This window comes from Durotheca rogersii (genome assembly GCF_024521655.1).
Source record: "Durotheca rogersii strain YMJ 92031201 chromosome Unknown GGS23scaffold_6, whole genome shotgun sequence".
Classification (NCBI taxonomy): Eukaryota; Fungi; Ascomycota; class Sordariomycetes; order Xylariales; family Xylariaceae; genus Durotheca; species Durotheca rogersii.
The window spans coordinates 1,092,747-1,112,926 of record NW_026251237.1 but is presented as its reverse complement, the minus strand read 5'-3'; the positions used below and the strand labels follow the sequence as shown (position 1 = coordinate 1,112,926).

Sequence of the window (20,180 nt, the reverse complement as noted above, 5' to 3'; positions counted from 1 at the left end):
TTTGGATCGACACCACGTACCGACGAGCCAGTGGGGGAGATATCCACATCATTTGCTCTCGAGCATTGGCATTTCTCACATGTGCGAGAGCGCGTACCATTTGTGCTTCCTGCAGCGACAGACAGAGAGCGTAAAGCCCTCTGCCTGCCTCCCTCCCTGCCTCTTTTGGGAGGTACTAAGTCGAGATACCTATAAGGAGCTTGCAGAAAAAAGGCGTGAGCAGCCCAGATGTCGGTACTTCTTGGGCGAATCCCTAAGCTACTCCTGGCAACGATGCTGGAGATCTGCCCTCGCCATCCCACAATTCGTCCCAGTTATGAGCCAATTAGCGCGATACGCCGACCCTCATAGGAGGAGAAGCCATCCACTCCATGGCCCTATGACCGTGGGTTGCAGAGCAATACGTACCCGGGGCCACCACCAGCCAGTGCTGAGGGCATCTTGCATATCGGCTTCATTGGATGGATGTAATGGATATTTGTGTTGGAGTTGCATCGGTGCGATCACGACCGTCCTATCACCAGCGCGGTCGCCCGATTCCAGAACCGAACCTCGCTAGGTTCAGTCAGCGGCGCCCTTTGCTCTCAGACTGTGCGCGTATGTACCTCCTCTCGCGCGCACACAGCAGCCACCTTGCTAGCGCTGCTGCTCCCGCCAGCATCAGAAAACGGGCGCTGGCTTCTTATCTCGAAGCACTGAACTAGGTACCTAGGTGCCGAGCGCCCATGAGGGTCGTACCTCAGTGCGTATGTGTACGTGTACATGTACATACACAACACCGTAGGCCGTGCGTGTATACGCCGGAAGCAAACCAGCGGCCACGGCAGCTTGGCGGTTACGTGTGTCAGGTATATAAAATGTGCTGTAGCCCAGTCAATAAACAGCAGTCAGCTTAGATCGATCGCCAATGTCCGAGCTTCTGAACATTTCCAATATTCGGAGGCATCGAATTAGAAGCGTCAACTTCTCAGACCCGGTGGCCCATCCGTCGAAGGTTTTTCTTCCTTCGATGGAAAACCGTTCTCTCCCGACGACCCTGCTTGGGCCAACTCTTCTGCTCTCCGGCCAGGACTTGTCGGCACTGGGGGCAAGGAAAACGGTCCTGTTCCCTTCCCCTTTACCAGTACCCCTGTCACAGGCCCATGGCTGCTCCTGCACCGGTGCATATTTAAACGACGTTGTAATTTCATCGGGCGAACTAAGCATGGCCTTCATTTTAGAAAAATACGTCGCAGGCACGGACCAATATCCGCAACACTTGCGACCATGACCCGGCCAACAAGGGAGCTAGAGACCTGGTTTTTTGGGCTCTTTTTTTTTTTTTCCATTGCGAAGGGTACCGACTTGCCCTCAGGGAGTCAGGAAATGTGCAGTGTTCGGCCACCTTCCCCTTCATCTCTCCCCTCCCCTGTGCCGGCGAGTCTGGGAATGGGAGGTGTTTAAGTATTAGCACGTAGGTATGTGTGCACGCGATGCTGGCGGAGGGCACCAGCCAAGCTCAGGACCTACTATGTAGAGTAAGCATGTCGCAGCGAAGGCAGGCCAGGTTCGGACTGGTGACCAGGTTGTGCAAGAGACGATGGCGATGGTCGAATCTGCTAGCGTTGGTAGTAGGCAGGCTAACGCCAGCCAATAATCCGACCCCGTAGTGGCGTTTCTTGGGTTTGCGATAGAACGATGCGTACTATATGTGTAGTCATGTAGACAATACCATACACTAACTGCGGTATACACACGCCGATACAATACATATACAGAAGACGGCGGCGGCGGCGGCGGATCGATGGATGGGGAATTGGGACGGGAGCTGATGGGACAGACGGCGAGGGGTGGATGGATAGACGGACGGATGTTTGCCATTTGCTGTCACGATGCCTGCCAGCTGGACCAGCCTAATCGCAGCGAAGACTCATCGTCATCCATCACGGGTGATGAATAATAGGTGTCATGGGGAAGGGCCGCTTACATTGCCTGTATACCTATCTCTCTAGGTACCTCCCTATGTACTTGAATAGCTACTTACCTCCTAGGTACCTGTAGTGAGTCTGCCCCTTACGGTGGCTACATGCTATACGCAGTAACCTTACGTACCTGGGTATGTACTGGATGTAGACGAGCCGAGAGCTGCCCGTCCTTTATTTCCTCTTTTCTTTCTTTTTTTTCTTTTGGGTTCGCCCTGGTGTTGTGTTTCTTTCCCTGTATTCGGTTCCTGCCCTTTTGTGCTTCCCCCTTTTCCCACCGGGGCCGCCCACCAAATCCCATCAACAAGCAAGTGCGATGTGCTGATTTGATGTGGGTCGCCTGTTTTCCCTCAACCATCTGGGCATCCGCGACCCGCCAAGCCCCACTCGTATCCCTGTGGGTTGTCAATTAATACCGTGCAGGAAACGCCGTACCTGGTACCTCCCAACCCGCCGTCGCGCCCAGCCCGACGTGTACCGTGTACATCCGGCCCGGCTGGGTACTCCCTCCCACAGTGGCAACTACGGATGTCCTGCTCCCAGCACACCGTGGTCCCTTCCGTTGCCCACCCCCCCCCATGTCACTCGCCCTCCTGTTAATCACGAGGCAATAATAAATAAGGGAGCACCAGGTGCTGCTTCCCACCTCTGTTTCTTCCCTCCCACCCTTCTTGTTGCACTCGCATTTCCAGATACAAGTCGTGCTGCTTTTCCCACTCGCCACCCCCCAAGATTTGTAGAGAACGCTTGCTCGCGAGACGCCGGAGACTCGTCTTCTCACCATCTGAGTAGTCGTCTAATTCCCTCCCCCTTTTCCTTTTAAGTGATACCCGTCTTCTTGATACCCAAATTTTTCTTTTCCTTAATCCAATCCCCAACACTTCGCCATGGCCGACGTACAGAAGCCCGTCGAGGTCCCTGAGACCACCCCCGCCGCCGCCGAGCCCGTCGTCGAGACGAAGGTGGAAGAGACGAAGCCCGCGGAGAGCGCCCCCGCTGCTGAGCCTGCTGCCGCTGCCGCTGCTGCTACCGAAGCCCCCGCCGAGACCGAGGCTGCTGCCGAAGCTGCCGCTCCCGCCGAGGAGGTGAAGGAGGCGGCGAAGCCTGTCGAGGCTGGCACCCTGGAGCACAAGGGAGCCCCAGCCAACTTCCCCAAGTATGATACACTGGTCCACCTGTCTTAATCTGTAAGGCATGTCCAGCTGACGGTTGGTAGGAACTTGATCTATACCAAGCAGCACTTCTGGTTCGGAGCCGACGCTGTTCCCAAGGAGAAGCTCGTCACGTACCTCAAGAATGAGAAGGTGACCGACGTTGCCTACCATGTTGCCTCGTGGGCCACCGAGACGGGCAAGGGTCTTCTCTTCTACGGGAAAGAGGGCGACAAGGAGACCCCGGCCGGTGCCATCCAACTGGTAAGGCATCCAACACGTGATCCTGGGGATTAAGCTGACACGCATGCTAGGCCGAGGCTTCCGAACCCGCTGTGGAAGGATCCCACAAGTTCACCTTTACCGCGAAAGGGCACAAGCACGCTTTCAAGGCCCCTACTACAGCCGACCGTGACAACTGGGTCGAGCAGCTGAAGTTGAAGATTGCCGAGGCCAAGGAGCTTGCTACTACCATCACGGAGAGCGAGGTGTACAAGCAGACCCTTGAGAGCTTCAAGCCTACCCCTCCTCCTAAGGAGGATAAGCCCGCTGTTGCTGCTGCTCCTGCTGAGGGTGAGACCGCAGAAGAGGCCGCGGAGCAGCCCAAGGACGAGGATAAGGAGGAGGCAAAGGACGACAAGAAGGAAGAGCCCAAGCGTCGATCTGCCAGCCGCAAGCGTACCTCTCTCTTCGGCAACCTGCTCGGCGGTAGCAAGAAGGAGGAGCCTAAGAAGGAGTCTGCCGAGGACAAGTCCGCTGAGGACAAACCCGCCGAGACTACCGAGGCAGCCGAGCCCGCTGGAGATGCCGCTGCCCCGGCCTCTGAGGCCCCTGCTTCCGAGGCGGCTGCTGCCGAGGAACCGAAGAAGGAGGAGTCTGCCAAGCCGACTCCTTCCAAGCGCACCAGGTATGTAATTCTAGAGATATATCGCGGGGCCTTGCTAACAGATTGCAGTCTTTTCGGTAACCTATCTTTTGGAAAGAAGAAGACTGAGGCTGAGGGCGCGCCGGCAACCCCTGCTAAAGATGCCCCTGCTACCATCCCGGAGACCCCCGTTGCCGAGGCCGCCCCTGTGATCCCGGCTGTGGAGACGAGCGAGCCTCTATCTGAGGTTACCTCTCCCACCGAGGGCGCCGAGGCTGCCCCCGCCACCAATGGTGAGACCAAGAAGGAGAAGACCGAGAAGCGCAAGTCCACGCTCCCCTTCTTCGGCAAGAAGGAGAAGTCTACCACGTCGGATGACGAGGCTGAGAAGGTCAAGTCTCCTCCCTTCTTCTCGAAGCTGCGACAGACGGTGAAGGGCAAGGGCAAGGCTACTGAGAAGCCCGCTGAGGAGGCTAAGGCTGAGGATAAGCCTGCGGAGGCCGAAGCCTCTGAGCCTGCCAAGGAGGCTGCTGAGGAGCCCGCTGCGCCTACCGAGGAAGCCAAGGCGGAAAAGCCGGCGGCGGCTGCTCCTGCCCCCGTCACTGCTGCCGCGTAGAGTGCGAGTGATTCTGCCCTACGGGCCGATGCTTGATGTTTTCAAAGGATAACCATCTCGTTGGGCTTGGTCGGGAACGGATCTGCATTTCAAGATACCCCACAAGACTGGTTCTGAACTGATACCCCCCGTCTGCTTCCAATTTGGCGGTCCACTCCTGCTGTGGAGTCTGGACTGTGTCTAATGTGGAGGAGATGGCCTACATGATCTTTACACGAACGCTTTTGACACGTTTTGTCTCGATTTGCGTGGAGAATTGCTTTTTCCAAATCTTTTCCTAATACTCAGCTGATACCCAGTATACCCCCTGTCATTTGGTTGATGCGGATCAGAAAATACCAGCCATACAGCGCAACCCTTTCTCTTACGTTGACGGTGCAGGACGCGGAATACAGAGGTGCAGAGCTGCTTTATGTCAAGCTCGTGAAGCCCTCACGGAACAGACGTCGCGCGTAGTGTTGTGCCACGTAGGGTGTGCACTCGCGCCGGCTGAAGCATTCTCTTAATAGCTAATAGATACTCATGTGTTTGGCGTTGCTACAACCAGCTTGTTGTGGACCCTCAGTGTTGTGATCTCGTGGGTACTCTCTGCTCTTATCATGTTCGATCATGTTCCTGTAAAGTTGACTTTGGTTTCGTTGCTTCGCTGCGGTGTATACGCTATGAACCCCTGTGTGTCCGTTGTTGGTCTGTTTCCCCGTCACCATTGGAGTGGCCCGTCGGATCAGCCACCTTTCTGATATCCGTTGGCGTCCATCAACTAAAGCGGTCCACCCATTCCACCGCTTGATGCCGTGACTAAGACAAGGATGGTTTAACTAATTCCAGATTTGTTGGCTAATATCAACAATCCTATGATTATTATTAAATCTATGACATCCTATCAATAGTAAAATCCTTCGAGGTCAATTGTAACACTTGAACCAAATTCAACATGCATCTCGCTGCTGTGTGTCGCCTTGGAGGCGACTCCTTGCTAAATACTCCTCATTTGAGGGTTCACTTGCGAAAGATCTCGCTCCTGCGAATCACCAATTCTAGCTTGCCTTTGCTGGACCACCGGCCGTTTTCTCGAGCTCGACGCGGGCCTTGGGACAAACACAGAGGCATAGCTACTGGTGCAAAATAGAATCCTGGAAGCACAACGACACGGTCGGTTCTCGAAGCAGTCATTTGCCTTCGCTCCGGTTTCCCAGCTACGCTTACTCGACAAGTTTATTCGTGGAATCTCTTGCGTCAGCGGCAGATCCCCTAGCTCGCTCGTCCTCCTCCAAGTTTCCAACTCGACGTCCACGCCTGCCGCGGGCTTGCTAGAGCAGCTTGAGCGTATGCTACCTAGTTGGTGGTGTTCCCACACCTGAACAGGGCATTCACATACGTTGCGACGAGATTCTACGCGCGGAGACAAACGCTTCGCAGCCCACTCCCGGCAGAGGCATTTTCGAGATTGGGGGTTTTGGCTCGCGATGCTCCTTGTCCCAGAGGACATTTCGACGCCGTGGAACGTCGAGGGTGTGACCCAAGCAGGAAATAGCAGCCTTGCGTGAGAGGACGAGGTGGGCGTCGTCTCACCCACACCCAGCCTAACCGACGTGATCCCGCCATATGCAACCCCCTTGTGCGTCATGCAGGCTTTGATTACGACGAGACCTAGCGAGCCGGATTGCGTATTACACCTGGCCCCTATCCGGTAGTTCGGCCGCTGGTCGAGCGGTCGACCACCCTCCCCGAGCTTACGATTACCTCAAGGCGTATTGGTTCATCGAGTCAGACACTCGAGTGCCTACTCACGTACACGCCTGCCTCGGGTCAGGCGTTCGTGGCAGCCGTCGCCGACGTATTTGCACCTAAAACTGCCTACCGCCTCCAGCCTCGGTGAGGCTATGTCAGAGGAATATCATGCCTAGGAAGCCCGCACGTACGACACGAGGGATGAGATCTCTCTACCGGCCGCAGGCTTCTGTGAGCCTACTGCTGATGGGCCCCGACGCAATATGTGATATCACAGTGTTCCACGAGCACTTGTATACATCCCACTATGAATCGAGGCTTTTAGGGGAGATCTCTTTGCCGCACTGTTTCACGCCTCCTTATCTTCTTCCTCTGCCCCTAGCCTCCTCCTTCTCTTCTTCTCCCACTCCTCGCCGTGACCCATGAAGCCGTCATCGGCGGCGACTACAACGACAGAAATTGCGTGCTTCCCTACAGCCCTCCCGGATAAGAACGAAAAACAGCGACGTCAAACCCAGCGCAAAACTCGAATATCCCTAGCCCCGGCCACAGAGTCACATTTGACGCCTACACCCACCCACCTCCTTCCAAACACCTCCTCCCCTATCTACTTTCTGAACACTCCCCCCCCGGCCGTCGCTCAAATATCGCACGAACCCCTCCCCGCCTAGGGCGCACCCGCGCGCGCACATCCCTCGTCGCGCGTATCTGCCCGGATACCGACTGAACCCCGGCGAGCCAGGCCGCCGCCATGCCCGCCAACGAGAAGTCCGCCCAGGAGGAGAAGCGGCGCCAGGAGGAAGAGAGGCGGCGGAAGGGCAGCGACAGAGGTAGCCCCTCCGGAGGCGGCGGCGGCGGCGGCGGTGCTGCGCCGATACCCTGGAAGGACACGACGGGGGGCGGGTCGAGGTGCGGCTGGGGGCGCTAAGCCCGGGCTCGGGTGGTGGATATTATTAGATTCTGAGGGTGTCTGTCTGGAGGAGCGCGGGGGAGGCAGTGGCTGTGTGTACCTACGGAGCAGGCTGAGAGGGAAGCCGGAGAGAGGAAGGCGAGGAGAAGGGAAGTGGGGCGAGGTGAGAAAGGCTGAAGGGGATCTCCATCTGCTGGGGTTAATACTAGAGACGTGCCGTGGCTTAATACCGGGCGCCGCGGATAATACGTGGTAATATGCCTACCTACCTACCTAGAGAACTCGGGGAGGGGGGAACGGCAACACGAATGGTCCCTTGCAGGCTGGTGTAGATCTCGGTGCTTCAGCGGGGAGGATGCGAAGGGTCGTAGAGGGGCGCTGTTTAACTGAGAGGGGAGAAGGGATTGGGGCATCTCTGTATTTCGTCAATAGAAGGGGTTACCACGGGTAGCTGCTCGTCGCCTCGGCCGGGAGCGGCCCGGATACACAAGTGTCTGGTTGGGTGTGCGTGCGAGAGGTGGAGACTTTAAGGGGGGGGAGGAATTTGTCTCTATTTTCCCTGTAGACGCGGGCACCAAATACCGAGTCCTTGCGATGCCACCACAGAAACTTGGGTCGTATTCTTGACCCCCCCATAGGCGACCTTAGGAAAGGAAGAGGGGGGGAGGGGGACTTCCTCCTCCTTAGATAACCGCCGGGACACGCACATAGTACCAAAGCCTCGCCTATTGCGGTGATGCTGCGAGTAGATGTCTAGTATTTTTTTTCATGGGGAAGTTGGAATTGAGGTTTTATCCGAGCTGTAGCTATGTCTAGTTATCTAGTGTCATTCCTCCATCTCGTAGAAGCCATGACTATCATATAAATCCCCAGTCTACCCATGCGATGAAACGGAGAAAGCTCGGCGTTGCCAGAGACCTGGACTAATAAGGGCATAGAAGGTCTGATTTTGCCCGTAGCGTTGCTAAAACACACAGAGACCAGATTGGGTGTCCGTGTTCCCAAGCAGCCATATATTTGCGGACTGGATGGGGATAGGGGATATGCTGCCTAGGCTGTTGGGCCTAAACGATGTCATTAGTATGTTATCGGACACGGGCTGAAAGGGTTTAGGCAGGGGAGGCGAAGGGATTGGGGGATGGGGTTTAGGGCTCTGGGGGCGAAGAGGGCAAGCAGGCGGAGGGCAACTAACTGAGAACGGATAGCAGGGAATCCACTTCCACTATAATATCGCCTGCAAGACCCAGCCACTACAACACCTACACATGATCACGGCCAAGTTGATGGCCGGGTTGTCACGGACAGACGGGCGACACCGGACCGGACCGGACGACCCACCAGCGGTGTCGGCTAGTCCGCAACGATGTCGTCTGCATAGTGTAGCGGCATACTCTAAGTGGAGGCCGGCTTCGTAGGGGCGCTCTAGGACCACCCAGGCCTCGGCCGCATGATCCTGGGGGATCCGCTCGTGCAAACGAGGACATCGTCCATGTAGGCAGGCGCTAGCGAAGTCACCGAGGAACCCCTTTCAGCCCACTGCTTTATATAGACGCCGAGGGCGACAGGCTGCCTTTAAGAGCGTTAGTGCAAGACGCCTACACGGGGCCGCGGCTACTACTTACGGCAGCAGGTAGCCGTGCCCGCTTGCAACGCGCTCGGCACACGCGGAGCCGCGCCCCTCCTTATCGTGGCAGATGCGTAGGGCACCCGCGCAGCGGTGGCAAGGGGGGGAGGGCACGAGGGCCCACCGGGCGATGGGTGGCAGCAGCCCCAGAGGTGGTGGGGGAGTATTAGGGGTAGTAGTGGCGCTAGAGCCAGCGCAGGCGGCAGCCGCCCGGGTAGCGGGAGGTTGTCTTGCTATAGGAAACCGATCAGCACGCAGCTGAGCGCAAGGAGCAGCAGGACAAGCGAGATCAGCCTTACTTGGGGCGCCTCCGTGGCGTTGCTGCTGGTGCTGCTACTACTACTCTCCTCAGTAGGGGCATGAGCTGGTCGCACAGGGGCGACGGCGGAGGCGAGTAAACTCCCGGGGTATTGCACCCTGAAGCCAACGCAGTGAAGTATGGTGCTAGAGTCAGACAGTTAGCCGTCGTGCCTCGAGCCGTAACTCTATAGTGCCCCCCCCCCCTCTCCCCCATTGGCAAGTGCTCGGGTGGTAGGATGGGGCGATGGGCTGGCTTACTAGATCGTGGGCATTGTCCTGGAGCCGGAGCCACCAAAGCCTTCCTCAAAGATTAATGGAGATATGCCATCATTTCCGGCTCAGCCATTCATTGTCTTGTGTGAGGCTCGCCGTGCCGACGGGCACGTAGTTCGGGGCCTTCGAGAGCGTTTACGCTCGGGAGCCATAATACTGCCCAGGGTAAGGACAGAAGAAGCTATAGAGTGGAGTGGTTAAATAAACGGGAGAAGCAAAGAAAGGGTTACCTTCTGGGTGGCTTAAGGTTGGTTGCGTTCCTAAGCGTACGTACCATGGTGGAGTGCTTCGTGTAGGCTGTTGAGACGGGCCTGGGGCAGCAGTTAGAGGCTATCTTTCCATCAAAGTCTGTCTATTATCAACCTACCCTCGCCAAGGTACTAGCCCTGGACTGCTGTCCCAGGGCGGACACCTGCCCCATTTCGATGGTAGAACTCGCCAAAAATGTCGGCAGACATGATAGCTGTAGGACCTGCCAAAATGCCTACAGACGTGGTAGCTGATAGTGTGGTTGCTGGGTGTCTATGTTGGAGAACTGGCTATTCGCCCATGACAGTAGACGATAGAGCGAAGTGATTCTGGTTAGAATCAGGAGGTGGTCCTGGTTAGGATCATGATTTGTGGGAGTGATGGTTCAAGTTGATGGGCATTGTGCCCATGCTGGTTGAGCTGAGGCGAGTTGGTGTCGGGGGAAGTGGAAGGGAGGAGAAGGAAGATAAAACTGGTGGAGGAGCCAGATATTTATATGCCGCAGAAATACTGCCGCTGGGAACAAATCGTAACAGGAAAGGCGGTAAGTGCAAAGTGTTTGCCCACTGTTGTGAAATCCTATAAAGGTGTTTGTCCAAGGACACAGGAAAAGGGGGGGGTACAATGCCCTGCAGCAGCTTGCCTGTCACAGTAGAAATTTACAACATACTGGTTCCATTGAAAGCCGTGTGAGAAAAATAACGGGATCCTTGATTCATGAGAGAAATCGCCAGTATATAGAAGGGTTGTACCGAGTACACGATTTAATGCTAATAGAGGTAAATAAACAGGTTGTGGGCGGAATAGATCTAAATGGTAACACAGTACCTATTTGTATAAGCTCAGGGCAACATTATCATAACACACGAAATAATTACCAAGTATTGCAGGTTGTACTGGAATGGGATATCGAAAAACAGGCCTGCATGTTCAACCAGTGGCTAATATATGACATACTCCTGACTCCTGACTAGTGAGGGTTTTGTGAAGAGACTACGGTGGCCTGGATGGCTCTAACAGCACCTACAACTCTAGAGCATAGTTGCCGGTACCGCTCTACGGGTAGAGAGAGTCAAGTGCTCATCTAGTGTGAAGGTATCTCGGCCGAGGATGGCAAGCTTTGCTCTGGATAGTCCTCTTGGAACCTATTTATCGACTTTATCATGTTGGGCGCCACTCCCCTGCGCAAGGTAGCACTACGACACCGCCGGGTCTTAATGCCGTCAGTTTTTTCTCTATTTTTGGCGCGGATAAGAAAACGGGGTTGATATTATATTAGGAATTTTCAGGTGCTTGTGGGGTATAGTATTATCATTACACTATGAGACTTAATAACCACTCATTAACATTGTCAACTTTTGCAGTTATTCCTCGTACTCCCGCTCCCACGCAATGCCGCAGGCAAATCAGCTCTACAAGTAGAGGAGGCTCAACGCCGCTAGGCCAACGAAGACATAGAGCAGCCCTCTGCGCGCGTTCGTGTGCCCCGATACGGCAGCGGAGGGCGTCGATGTCGGCGCGTTGCCGCTCTCCGGCTCCGTCGTGGCGGCGTCCGCGGGCGGGGAGGTCGTGCTCGGAGCCGACTGGCCGCTCAGGCTCTCGGAGGCGCCCGACTCGGTCGCCGTGCTCGACGTTCGCCCCGTCGTCGTCGTCGAGCGGGTGGGGATGGGGAAGCCGAACCGGTCGGTGGTGGCGGGCGTCAGAGTGGTGATATCGGGGGCGGGGAGGGTGATGTCCTCCAGGGCGAGGCCGGAGGTCAAGGCCCACAGGCACTGGGCGACCTGGGTGGGGACGTAGTCGCCGACGGTGCGGTCGCCGTAGCTCGCGCTGGTGTAGGTGACGAGGAACGGCGCGGCGTTGTCGGTGTTGGTGCCGGCCAGCTGCGCCAGCGGCGTCGGCGACCCGTCGGAGCACCGCGTGTTCTGCGCCGGCGCCGGGCGCAGGCCCCCAGCCTGCGGCCCCGTCAGCCCGCAGCAGACCAGGTCGGACAGGTTCATGGCACGGTCGCGGGACCCGGCGATGGACCTGAGGTCCCTGGCGGCGTTGATGATGCGTCCGTTGCAGCAGAAGGTCTGGAAGTCCTCCTTACTCGTACCCAGGGTGTCGTTCGCGCACTCCCACCGCTCGCCGTTCCCAAATTGGATCGGGCCGAGACACCACCTACGGGACGGAGAGTTAGTTCGTGGATTACTGTGTAGTGATTGTAGTTCTGGAGCCAGCGGGACAAGCTTTTCCGCCTACCTCGGTATCGGATCGATTGGGATCTTGGTGGTGATGGAGGAGGACATGGTGGATGAAATGGTCGAGAGGCGAAGGAGGTTCCGCGTGAATTAGTTTGCGAGAGGTCTCGACGTCCGACGATAGCGTGTAAGGATGGGAGGAAGAAGAGAGGACATCGCGAAGCCACGCAGGGCAGCGGGAGAGGGATCCTTTTCATTTAGGCGGCCACTCGTGCTGGGCGTCCAGGGGGGCGGCATTCGGACTCGTGATGAAGCCCACTCTAGTTCGGCCTAGCAGAATCCTGTCCCGAGCCATCTTGAGAAGCGTTGCCAAATCACCGCTGCATGCACAAGAGAAGCACAGAAGGCTCCTTGATGCCGGGGGTGGGACGAAAGCGAGGGCGGCATTGCCTCGCCAGTCTGTCCTCTTGCTACCTCCGGGCTTTGCCTATCCAAACCACCTCCTACTTGACGATATGACATTAGAACCAAGGAAGACTATACACATAAACTGGGGTATAATAGAGGTATGTGTAAAGATAGGTACCTATGTACATGTATAAGTACGTACATAGAATTAGGTAGTAAATGGGCCAATCACACGGCTCCGACACTCGTCAATCCGGGGTAAGAGAGACGAGCAGGGAAGAGCAGCCCAACACTTGCATAAGCGAGGGGGGCCAATGTTGGGGGCCGTCATGCCACATCGAGAGCGGTGCGGTAACAGCTTCGCCGTAACACGCCACAGATCTCCAGTCCCTACTACGGATATACCTGAGTCTGCGCGCTCCCGGGAGACGGAGATTAGGTACCGGCATAGCAGAGAGAGAGGAGAGATAAGGCTCTACGTGACTAGCTGTGACCCCCTCAAGTGGAAAAACGCTAGGACTTGTCGGGGCGACGATGCTGTCAACCCATGCCTGGCCTCTTTCCACCGCACAATGCGATGAAGACGGCGTCTCGTCGCTCCATCGTCTGTATTCTGTATGCGCACAATATAATACTTACCTAGAGAGGAAAATACCTCCTCTTAACGTCCATCCATTAGTCTTTAGGTGCATGTCGCCTGTCTGTGTCCTCTACACCGCGCCAATCTCGGGCCGAAGTGCCTGCCCACGACCGGTACTGGCCTGCTCAACACCCTGACCTCTGGCGACCAGCTTCACCGCTCGCCGTCTTATCTCGAATGGGATGCGCGACATCCTGCCGTGTTCGCATGAACCGTCGCAGTAGAGCGAGAGAATCGCGAACCGTGGCTACGGCGCCGACGGGCTGACCGGGTTGAATGAGAAAGAGAGGCGAAATTTAATCAATCGAAAAAGGGTCGCGTTGACGACGCGATGATCAATACCCCCCCTTCCCCCCCCCTACCCCAGCGATCTGCGCGAATCCCCCGATGATCGCGCTGTCATTGCTGGCTCCCTGTCGCGACCTGCCTCGCCCATCGCGCGTACAAGCAGCGGATGCAGTTTCGGAGATTTCCCGCCGACGCCGCCATCCACCCCCGCACGCTTGCCGCGGGACGCTGATTAGAGAAGGGAGCCCAGCTCGAGGTATACCTAGGTAGCTCCACACGACCGAGTGCGCGACCGCTTCACCTGCTGTGCGGTTCCAGCACGGTACTGTAAGCCAGACTTTTTATTTTTTTATTTTTTATTTTTTTTAATGATATTTATGAGTAGTGGTTGCAGGTATTTCCCTACCTGCTTCTGTAACTGTTGTGAAGCCCTGCTTCCCTTGCGAGCGGTAGCTAGCTCGCTGGCCCCCGCCCCCATTTCCTGGTTTTGAATCCCGTGCGCCGTTATCTTCGCGAGAGTGTCGTAACTGCTTACGAGTAGCGGAGGACAAGTTCGGGGGCTTTATGCTGGCTTTGGGAGGGAATCGTATCTAGGATGGCGGTCTCGGGAGAGAATGCAGTGAGCTCTGTGAACCGCGGTAGGTAGGCTTCACCGTCACCGCCAACTCCTTTTCATTCCTTCTCGTGAAGAGGGTATTACAACACGATGACTATCCCACATCAGCCCCCTTGTTCTCCAATTATCGACCCCGACGGCGACGATGATAGTAGTAAACACGGAAGAGAAAGAAAAAAAAACGACGGCGCCGAGACCCAGCAGTGTCGTCGTGCTACCGCGCGCAGGAAGATGGCATCCGACGGGCGACGACCAACCCAGGCGGACCAGTCGGTTTCTCCGTCCCTGTGCCACGGCCACATCTCCAGGCAACATCGAGCAAGCGAGCGAGCGAGGGAGCCGGCGACACGAAGAGCGGTGATTCCCCAGCCGCAGCCGTCGTCGAGTGAAGCCCTCTCGTACCCGAGGCAGACAGGCCGAGGGGGCCAGATGGATGGGCACCCGAGTAAGCATACACTACATAGGTAGCTCTGCCTACGGCGTAGCGTATACAGACAGACGTATATGCGTGTATGCGAGAGAGCCTCTTTTTTTCTCTCTCTTTCTTCTCCCGCCCAACGTTATTCCCCGTCACCGCCGCGGGTATCTGGCCCCCTCCCCCTCCTCCTCCTCCTCCTCCTTTCTCCCCCACCTCTCTCCCTTCTCCTTCCCCCCTCCCATTAGCTCCCAACGAATTGCGGAGGATCTTGGCCGTCAAAAAGGAAAAGAGGACGAGGGAAGAGGGAAGAGGGAAAAAAAATTTTCGCCACCGATCGTAGTACGGTACAACGCCTACAGTAAGTCGTAATTTCACAGCTCTCCTCTGACCCTGTTCTCCCAAGCCCAGATCTGCTGCCGCTCCCCCCTACCCTCCCACACGCGTAGGTATTTAGATACACACGCAGGGCCCCCAGGGTAGGATAGGGGGTGGTAGGGCGAAAAAAAAGGGGGTGAGGGGGGGCCATCCCGCACCTACGTACGCATCCCGCCCCCGGCCGCAGCCGCAGCACAAGCGGCGGCAACGGCGGTCAAGAGATCGGCAAATGGGAGCGAAGGACGCGAACGCCACCCCGCGATAACGAGGCGGGGAGGGGGAAAGCAAGAGGAGGGCTACCAGGGAGGAGGAGGAGGAGGAGGAGGAACACGAGGAGGAGCTTGTATATATGCACCGGTGCTTGCCTACGTGCGCGCGCGAGAGAGCCGGGGAGAACGTAGATAGTGTGCGCCCACCGAACAGCCCACGAGCCAGGAGGACGTCGGGGAGACGAAAAGTCCAGGGAGAGAGAGGGGGGGATGTAGAAGAGCGGAATTGAGGAGGCTAGACCGGAGAGGAGATTAAGATAGCAGTAGCAGATGCGGTGGCGATGCTTTTTTTTTTTCTTCTTCTTTTCAAATCCCGTCTGCCCGACCTGCCCTGGCCCGATCTTGCGCAACTCTACCGCACGTAAGTACGTACGCACGCACGCACGTACTTACTACCTACCTTGGGTACCCCAGAGAGGGGGCTGCAGGCAGCGCATGTGTATATATGGAGGCGTACGTGCGGACGGACGGACGGACGGACGGGAGGAGGCAGACGAGGCGCGGGGGCGAAGCTGGGTAGGTAGGTAGGCAGGCAGGTTAGGTAGGTAGGGTAGCTCGGGATTGCTCGCTGGAGACGCGGCGCAGCGAAGCGCGTAGGCGCCCGGGTACAGGTACCTACCTACCTACCTACCTGTCTACCTTACGCACCCAGGCAGGCAGGCAGGCAGACAAGGCCAGGCCAGGCCAGGCCAGGCGGGTGCTTACTACTGGGTAGCCAGCCTCGCTGCCCTTTTCTGCCTGGCTGCTTACCTGCCTCGGTGCTTACGCGCCCGCGCAGCGGCGAGGCAGGCCAGGAGGGAGGGGGAGTAGGTATGGGGGCGACGAGCAGGCCCGCCGAACGTGCGCGTATGTGCGCGCGAGAGAGACAGAGCGAGAGAGAGAGAGAGCGCAGATCCAGGGACCAGAGCTGGGCTGGGCTGGGCTGGGCGTGGTCCCCAATGCCACCTCGTCTACGGGCCGATGCTACCGTTTCAGGGTCTCAGGTTGACGACCTCCTCCTCCTCCTCCTCCTTCTCTAACCCCCCCCCCCCCGGCGCTGGCGCCCGCGAAAACCCGAATCCCCGACCTGATTTGTGACGCCGTCGATGTGCCGACGCATCGTCACCTTCGTGAATCTGACGAGTCTCGTGTGATAGGTGATAAGGAGAGACACGCAGAGAGAGAGAGAGAGAGCTCACCCTCTTTTCTTTCCCTTTCTCTCTCTCTCTCTCCAATCTTTCCCTGCCTCTCTTCTTCGTCGTTTCCCACGCTCCCCCCCCGCAACCTGCCGGCAATCGCGTTGTGGTCGGCATTGGGAAAAGCGGGAGGTGGGAGGAGCATACCCTACATGTGATAGATTCAATTCACAACCGCTCTAGGCAACCCGCAAGGTTGCGCTCGTTCAATGGCTGGCATTAGAATCGATTATGGGATTATGACACTCTCTGAGCGAATCATGTGAGAACAAGAGCTCGATATCACCGCCATCATTCGTGTTCCAATAACGCCATAACCATGCAACCCCTTCGTGGGGACCTCCCCCACCATGATTACGGTTGCGCTGAGAAAAAAAAGTTGAAACGGAAGATGAGGGGAAAAAAATAACCAACAAAAGAAGCCGAGGACCGAATAACGCTCTCTATTCCGTCCAAATCGCCCCCCGAAAAATAAACCCTAGAGGCATCTATCATTAAATTGAGAAGGGAAAGATTTTCCGCGATGTTATCTCTTCTTTCGTGTGCCGGTAATGAAAATCCCCACGAGCCGAAAACCGGGGAGGAAGGAGGGGCGAGTTGATGTGTGTAGTTTATTCTTCTTCGTCATGCTCGACGAGGGTGATGATGGGGTGGTCTCCCAGTAGCGCTTTGCCCTTGAGGTTCGTAATCTCGATCATGAAGAGATAACCCATGAGCTTCGCGTCGCAAAGCTCCACGAGTTTTCCGGCCGCGGCGGCAGTTCCTCCTAAGGCATAGAGTTAGCTGCGAGGCAAGCAGAGAGGCGCTTAAGTAGGAAAAAATGGCCGAACACAAGCAGAGACAACCCAAGATGGATTGGTATACGACGTCTCCCATGTGCCGATGCGGTACTACGCTGTTTCCGGTCGGACCCTGCTTTATATATGCGTGTGCCATGTACTCCACGTTGACCCGGCTTGGAAATATCGTGAGGTGCGGGATAGGCATGTCTTGATTATGTAAGTCTCTTTTTGAGACTCGGTAGTTCGAAGAGGGTGGTCGCACCGATAGCGGTACTCCATTGCTTCCCGGGCAGTGTTGATGACCAGGATGAGCTTCGGCGATGCAATCGGCAAACAGCTAGGAGCTCCCGGAATTGCTTCTGGGCGCCGATAGCGGGGGGGTACCCCCGGGTGAGAGCGGTAAACCCGGAACAGGAGAGGCCAACACTAAATGAAGACGAGCCCCGCGACTCGGCGACGGCGAGCCGAAACGCCCGCTTCGACGTAGAACACCGGTGATGAGGGGGCCAAGGAACAGGGGACCAGGGGGGGGGGGGAGAGCATAGACGAGCATCCAACTTACCCGTAGCAATGATATCGTCCACGATCAGGCAAGTCTGGCCGGGCTTGATGGCGCTGATCTGCACCTGGAACTCATCTTTTCCATATTCCTTCATGTATTCCACGGTCCGGCAAGCGCCCGGCATCTTGCCTTTCTTTCGAACGGGGACAAATGGACGGTTGAGCCTCAGCGCGAGCGTAGGCCCAAAGAGAAATCCTCGTGCCTCTAGGCCCACAATCACATCCGGTATCTCGTTGCCGAATCGTTCGCGGATGAGGAGGACGAGCACGTCCAGGAGGGACTCGAATGCGACAGGGTTCTGGAATATCGGTAGGATGTCGATGAACTTGATGCCGGGGATGGGGAAGTCGGGTTCGTATCTTAGCGAGTCGATGACGAGCTTTTTGGCGACCTCAAGCTTCTGCCGCTCGTGACCGAGCAGGGTGGTTACCGATTGACCGGCGAGTTCGGCGGTACCGGAGGCGGTGGAGGTGGGCTCTCGTCGCGAGGCATCGGGAGCAGTGGTGGGCGTGATGCTTGGCTGACTTGGGTGGGTGGCCACAGACTCAGCGGTGATGTCGGAAGTGGCTGGACCGCTCATGCTGAGGAAGAGGGAAAAGAGGAAAGGCAGAGAAGGAGGGACGGCGGTAAGGGGGGAACAGACGATATGTGTACCCGCGAGCAGAGGAGAGAATGGGAAAATTTTTTGGGGGTGTGGCACAATCGAAGACTCAGGAGGGGAACAGAAAGGCGAATGGGGCGGGCTGCGGGCGAGCCTGGGGCAGAATTAGACAGATAGACAGGGCAGGCCAAGTCAGACAGGCAGAGAGACAAGGCCGCCGAAGTGACCGCGGAGCAATGTGAGCCAGGGGCGGATATGAGAGGGGAGGAGGAGGAGGAGCAGCACCAGCAGCAGCACCAGCAGCAGAACCAGCAGCGGGAGTCAGGCAGGGAGACCAGGGAGACCAGGTAGACAAGTATAGCCCGCTTGCCGCCAACCCGGGTGGCAGACAATTATGACTGCAGCCCTAGTCGCAGCAAGGCGCCGGGGGATCAGAGGGGACGGGATGGGACGGGACAGGAGGGAGGTAGATGTGAGGTACGTACGTGTACCGTACCGAAAGCGAGAGAGAGGGTTGACGGGCAACGTTCGACAGGGTAGGGAGCGACGGGGAGGGCTAAGACAAGGACGAAGCTGTTCAGAGCGAGGTGAGTGGACGGGTGGGAGGGGAATGAGTAAGAGAGCAGCAGTAAGGCGGGAACGCAAAGTGGGATGGATGGATGGGCTTGAGGTTGAGATCCTATTTCTCACTCTGTTTTTTTTCTTTTTTTCTTTTAATACATTCTCTGCTCTTCTCTCACCCCCAACGCGGGCCTTTTCCTGCCTTTGTTCTTCATGCCTCCCTTCCTTCGCATATCCCACTAAATTTCCCAGTTGGCGGGGCCCTTTTTTTTTTTTTTTTTTTCCTTTTTATGGGTTCCAGCTAGTACTACGTAAGTAGTGGTGGTAGGATGTAGAGGATTAATTAAGCACGCTCGGAGCTCGCGGCCGGGTACATACAGGTCCGTACCCTCTCCGTAGATTTCCGGATACCAAATTCTACAAGTGCCTACGAATAATCAAGGCGCTGCATGCATGTACTGTACACGCGAAACCCACCAACCGGCTAGCCGGGGCCCTAAGGCAGATTCTCGGGCAGGCTTAAAAACTTGCCCACTTACCGAGACGGGCAATGCCTCGACGAGAGAGAAAGAGTATTCAGCAAATCGGATTGCCGGCGACGGTCCAAGCAGCGCTGAGGACTAATATGCTGCTAGATTCTGTACCCCTAGCTCCATCACGCAGTCGCAGTCACATCCGCAGACACGTACATCGACAGGCAGGTCCCTAGGCATGTAGGTACGGCCCACGTATCCTACAGATATGAAATACACATCTATATATATACACAAGTAGGTAAGGATGATGATACAGCTAGGTGTGCGATGTTCATAGGTGGGTGGCCTGCTTTCTGTTGGCGACGGCGACGGCATGCGGGGGCGGACGTTGTTCAGCAAAGATTGAGCACGCATCTCGATACTCGTCGCATGACAGGTAGTCCATACCTGCCTGCTGTAGGTAGCTACAGAACATACGCAGCCGGATTCTTTAGCTGCCTAGGCAGGTAGGCAGGCAACCTAACTTGACTGCCTGGCAACGAGAGGAATAGCCAGCACGCATGGTGAACACCCCTCTGCCCCTCTCTCTCTCTCTTCTCTCTTCCCCTTCTCTCCCGGGCCATCGCGCCAGGGTGGGCGGTGCAGGCCCACTATGTTGGTACGCTGTTCGTGCCACTATGCCGAACGCAGAGCTAGAGTCGGCGCTGGGGCGGGCGTTATCAGGGATTCTCCGTCGACGATGGCTGACCCGGCCGACTCTGTGCTTTTCTTAGCACCTGCATTTGCCTAATCGAAGCCGTCGATTCCCACGCAAAACTCAGACGTGTCGGTAAGAAGCCCACGCGCTAACCTGAAACCGCACAGAGCGCTCGCATCTTCCGCGGCACGTCCAGAGACAACACGTCCGTCTGCATCTTGTCCGTCCCTGTACCCCGTAAGCAGGTTCTACAAGTATATGTGCTGGTCGCCGGTATGAGTACAGCTATACACATACCTAGCAGACGCCACCCATATATAGGTAGGCATAGATGCGCCGTTATGGGTAGGTACCTAAGGTAGGTTGTGTCTGCAGAAGCGTGAGCGGTCATGCATGTACATGCGGTGTAAAGCAGCTCTTAAGGCGAGGTCAAGACGGAAACTAACAATGAA

At 56.6% G+C, this 20,180-nt stretch overlaps 4 protein-coding genes across 4 annotated transcripts; 2 read left to right on the top strand and 2 right to left on the bottom strand.

The window, feature by feature from the left end:
- Positions 1–2,576: 2,576 nt before the first annotated feature.
- Positions 2,577–5,044, top strand: GGS23DRAFT_460987 (Pleckstrin homology domain-containing protein). Its single transcript, XM_051514118.1, has 4 exons — positions 2,577–3,117; positions 3,178–3,376; positions 3,427–4,019; positions 4,068–5,044. Exons 1-4 carry the CDS (start codon positions 2,849–2,851, stop codon positions 4,591–4,593), a joined length of 1,587 nt encoding a protein of 528 aa, XP_051373442.1. The 5' UTR covers positions 2,577–2,848; the 3' UTR covers positions 4,594–5,044.
- A 5,896-nt stretch (positions 5,045–10,940) lies between these two features.
- Positions 10,941–12,363, bottom strand: GGS23DRAFT_619367 (uncharacterized protein). Its single transcript, XM_051521005.1, has 2 exons — positions 11,922–12,363; positions 10,941–11,840 (listed from the first exon to the last, which is right to left on the bottom strand). Exons 1-2 carry the CDS (start codon positions 11,966–11,968, stop codon positions 11,093–11,095), a joined length of 795 nt encoding a protein of 264 aa, XP_051373441.1. The 5' UTR covers positions 11,969–12,363; the 3' UTR covers positions 10,941–11,092.
- Positions 12,364–16,660: 4,297 nt separating this feature from the next.
- On the bottom strand, positions 16,661–17,973 carry GGS23DRAFT_595434 (adenine phosphoribosyltransferase; the record flags this gene model as incomplete). Its single annotated transcript, XM_051518312.1, has 2 exons — positions 16,661–16,815; positions 17,394–17,973. The coding sequence occupies 2 exons, from the start codon at positions 17,971–17,973 to the stop codon at positions 16,661–16,663; spliced, it is 735 nt and encodes a 244-aa protein (XP_051373440.1).
- A 207-nt stretch (positions 17,974–18,180) lies between these two features.
- On the top strand, positions 18,181–18,909 carry GGS23DRAFT_460825 (uncharacterized protein). Its single transcript, XM_051514116.1, has one exon. It carries the CDS (start codon positions 18,389–18,391, stop codon positions 18,872–18,874), a length of 486 nt encoding a protein of 161 aa, XP_051373439.1. The 5' UTR covers positions 18,181–18,388; the 3' UTR covers positions 18,875–18,909.
- The last annotated feature ends 1,271 nt before the right edge of the window (positions 18,910–20,180 follow it).

Coding starts and splice junctions, on each gene's coding strand:
- GGS23DRAFT_460987 (XM_051514118.1), top strand. CDS start 2,849: ATGGCCGACGTACAGAAGCCCGTCGAGGTCCCTGAGACCACCCCCGCC. Junction 3,377..3,426: donor CGGCCGGTGCCATCCAACTG/GTAAGGCATCCA, acceptor CACGCATGCTAG/GCCGAGGCTTCCGAACCCGC. Junction 4,020..4,067: donor ACTCCTTCCAAGCGCACCAG/GTATGTAATTCT, acceptor AACAGATTGCAG/TCTTTTCGGTAACCTATCTT.
- GGS23DRAFT_460825 (XM_051514116.1), top strand. CDS start 18,389: ATGACTGCAGCCCTAGTCGCAGCAAGGCGCCGGGGGATCAGAGGGGAC.
- GGS23DRAFT_619367 (XM_051521005.1), bottom strand. CDS start 11,968: ATGTCCTCCTCCATCACCACCAAGATCCCAATCGATCCGATACCGAG. Junction 11,841..11,921: donor CCAATCGATCCGATACCGAG/GTAGGCGGAAAA, acceptor TCCGTCCCGTAG/GTGGTGTCTCGGCCCGATCC.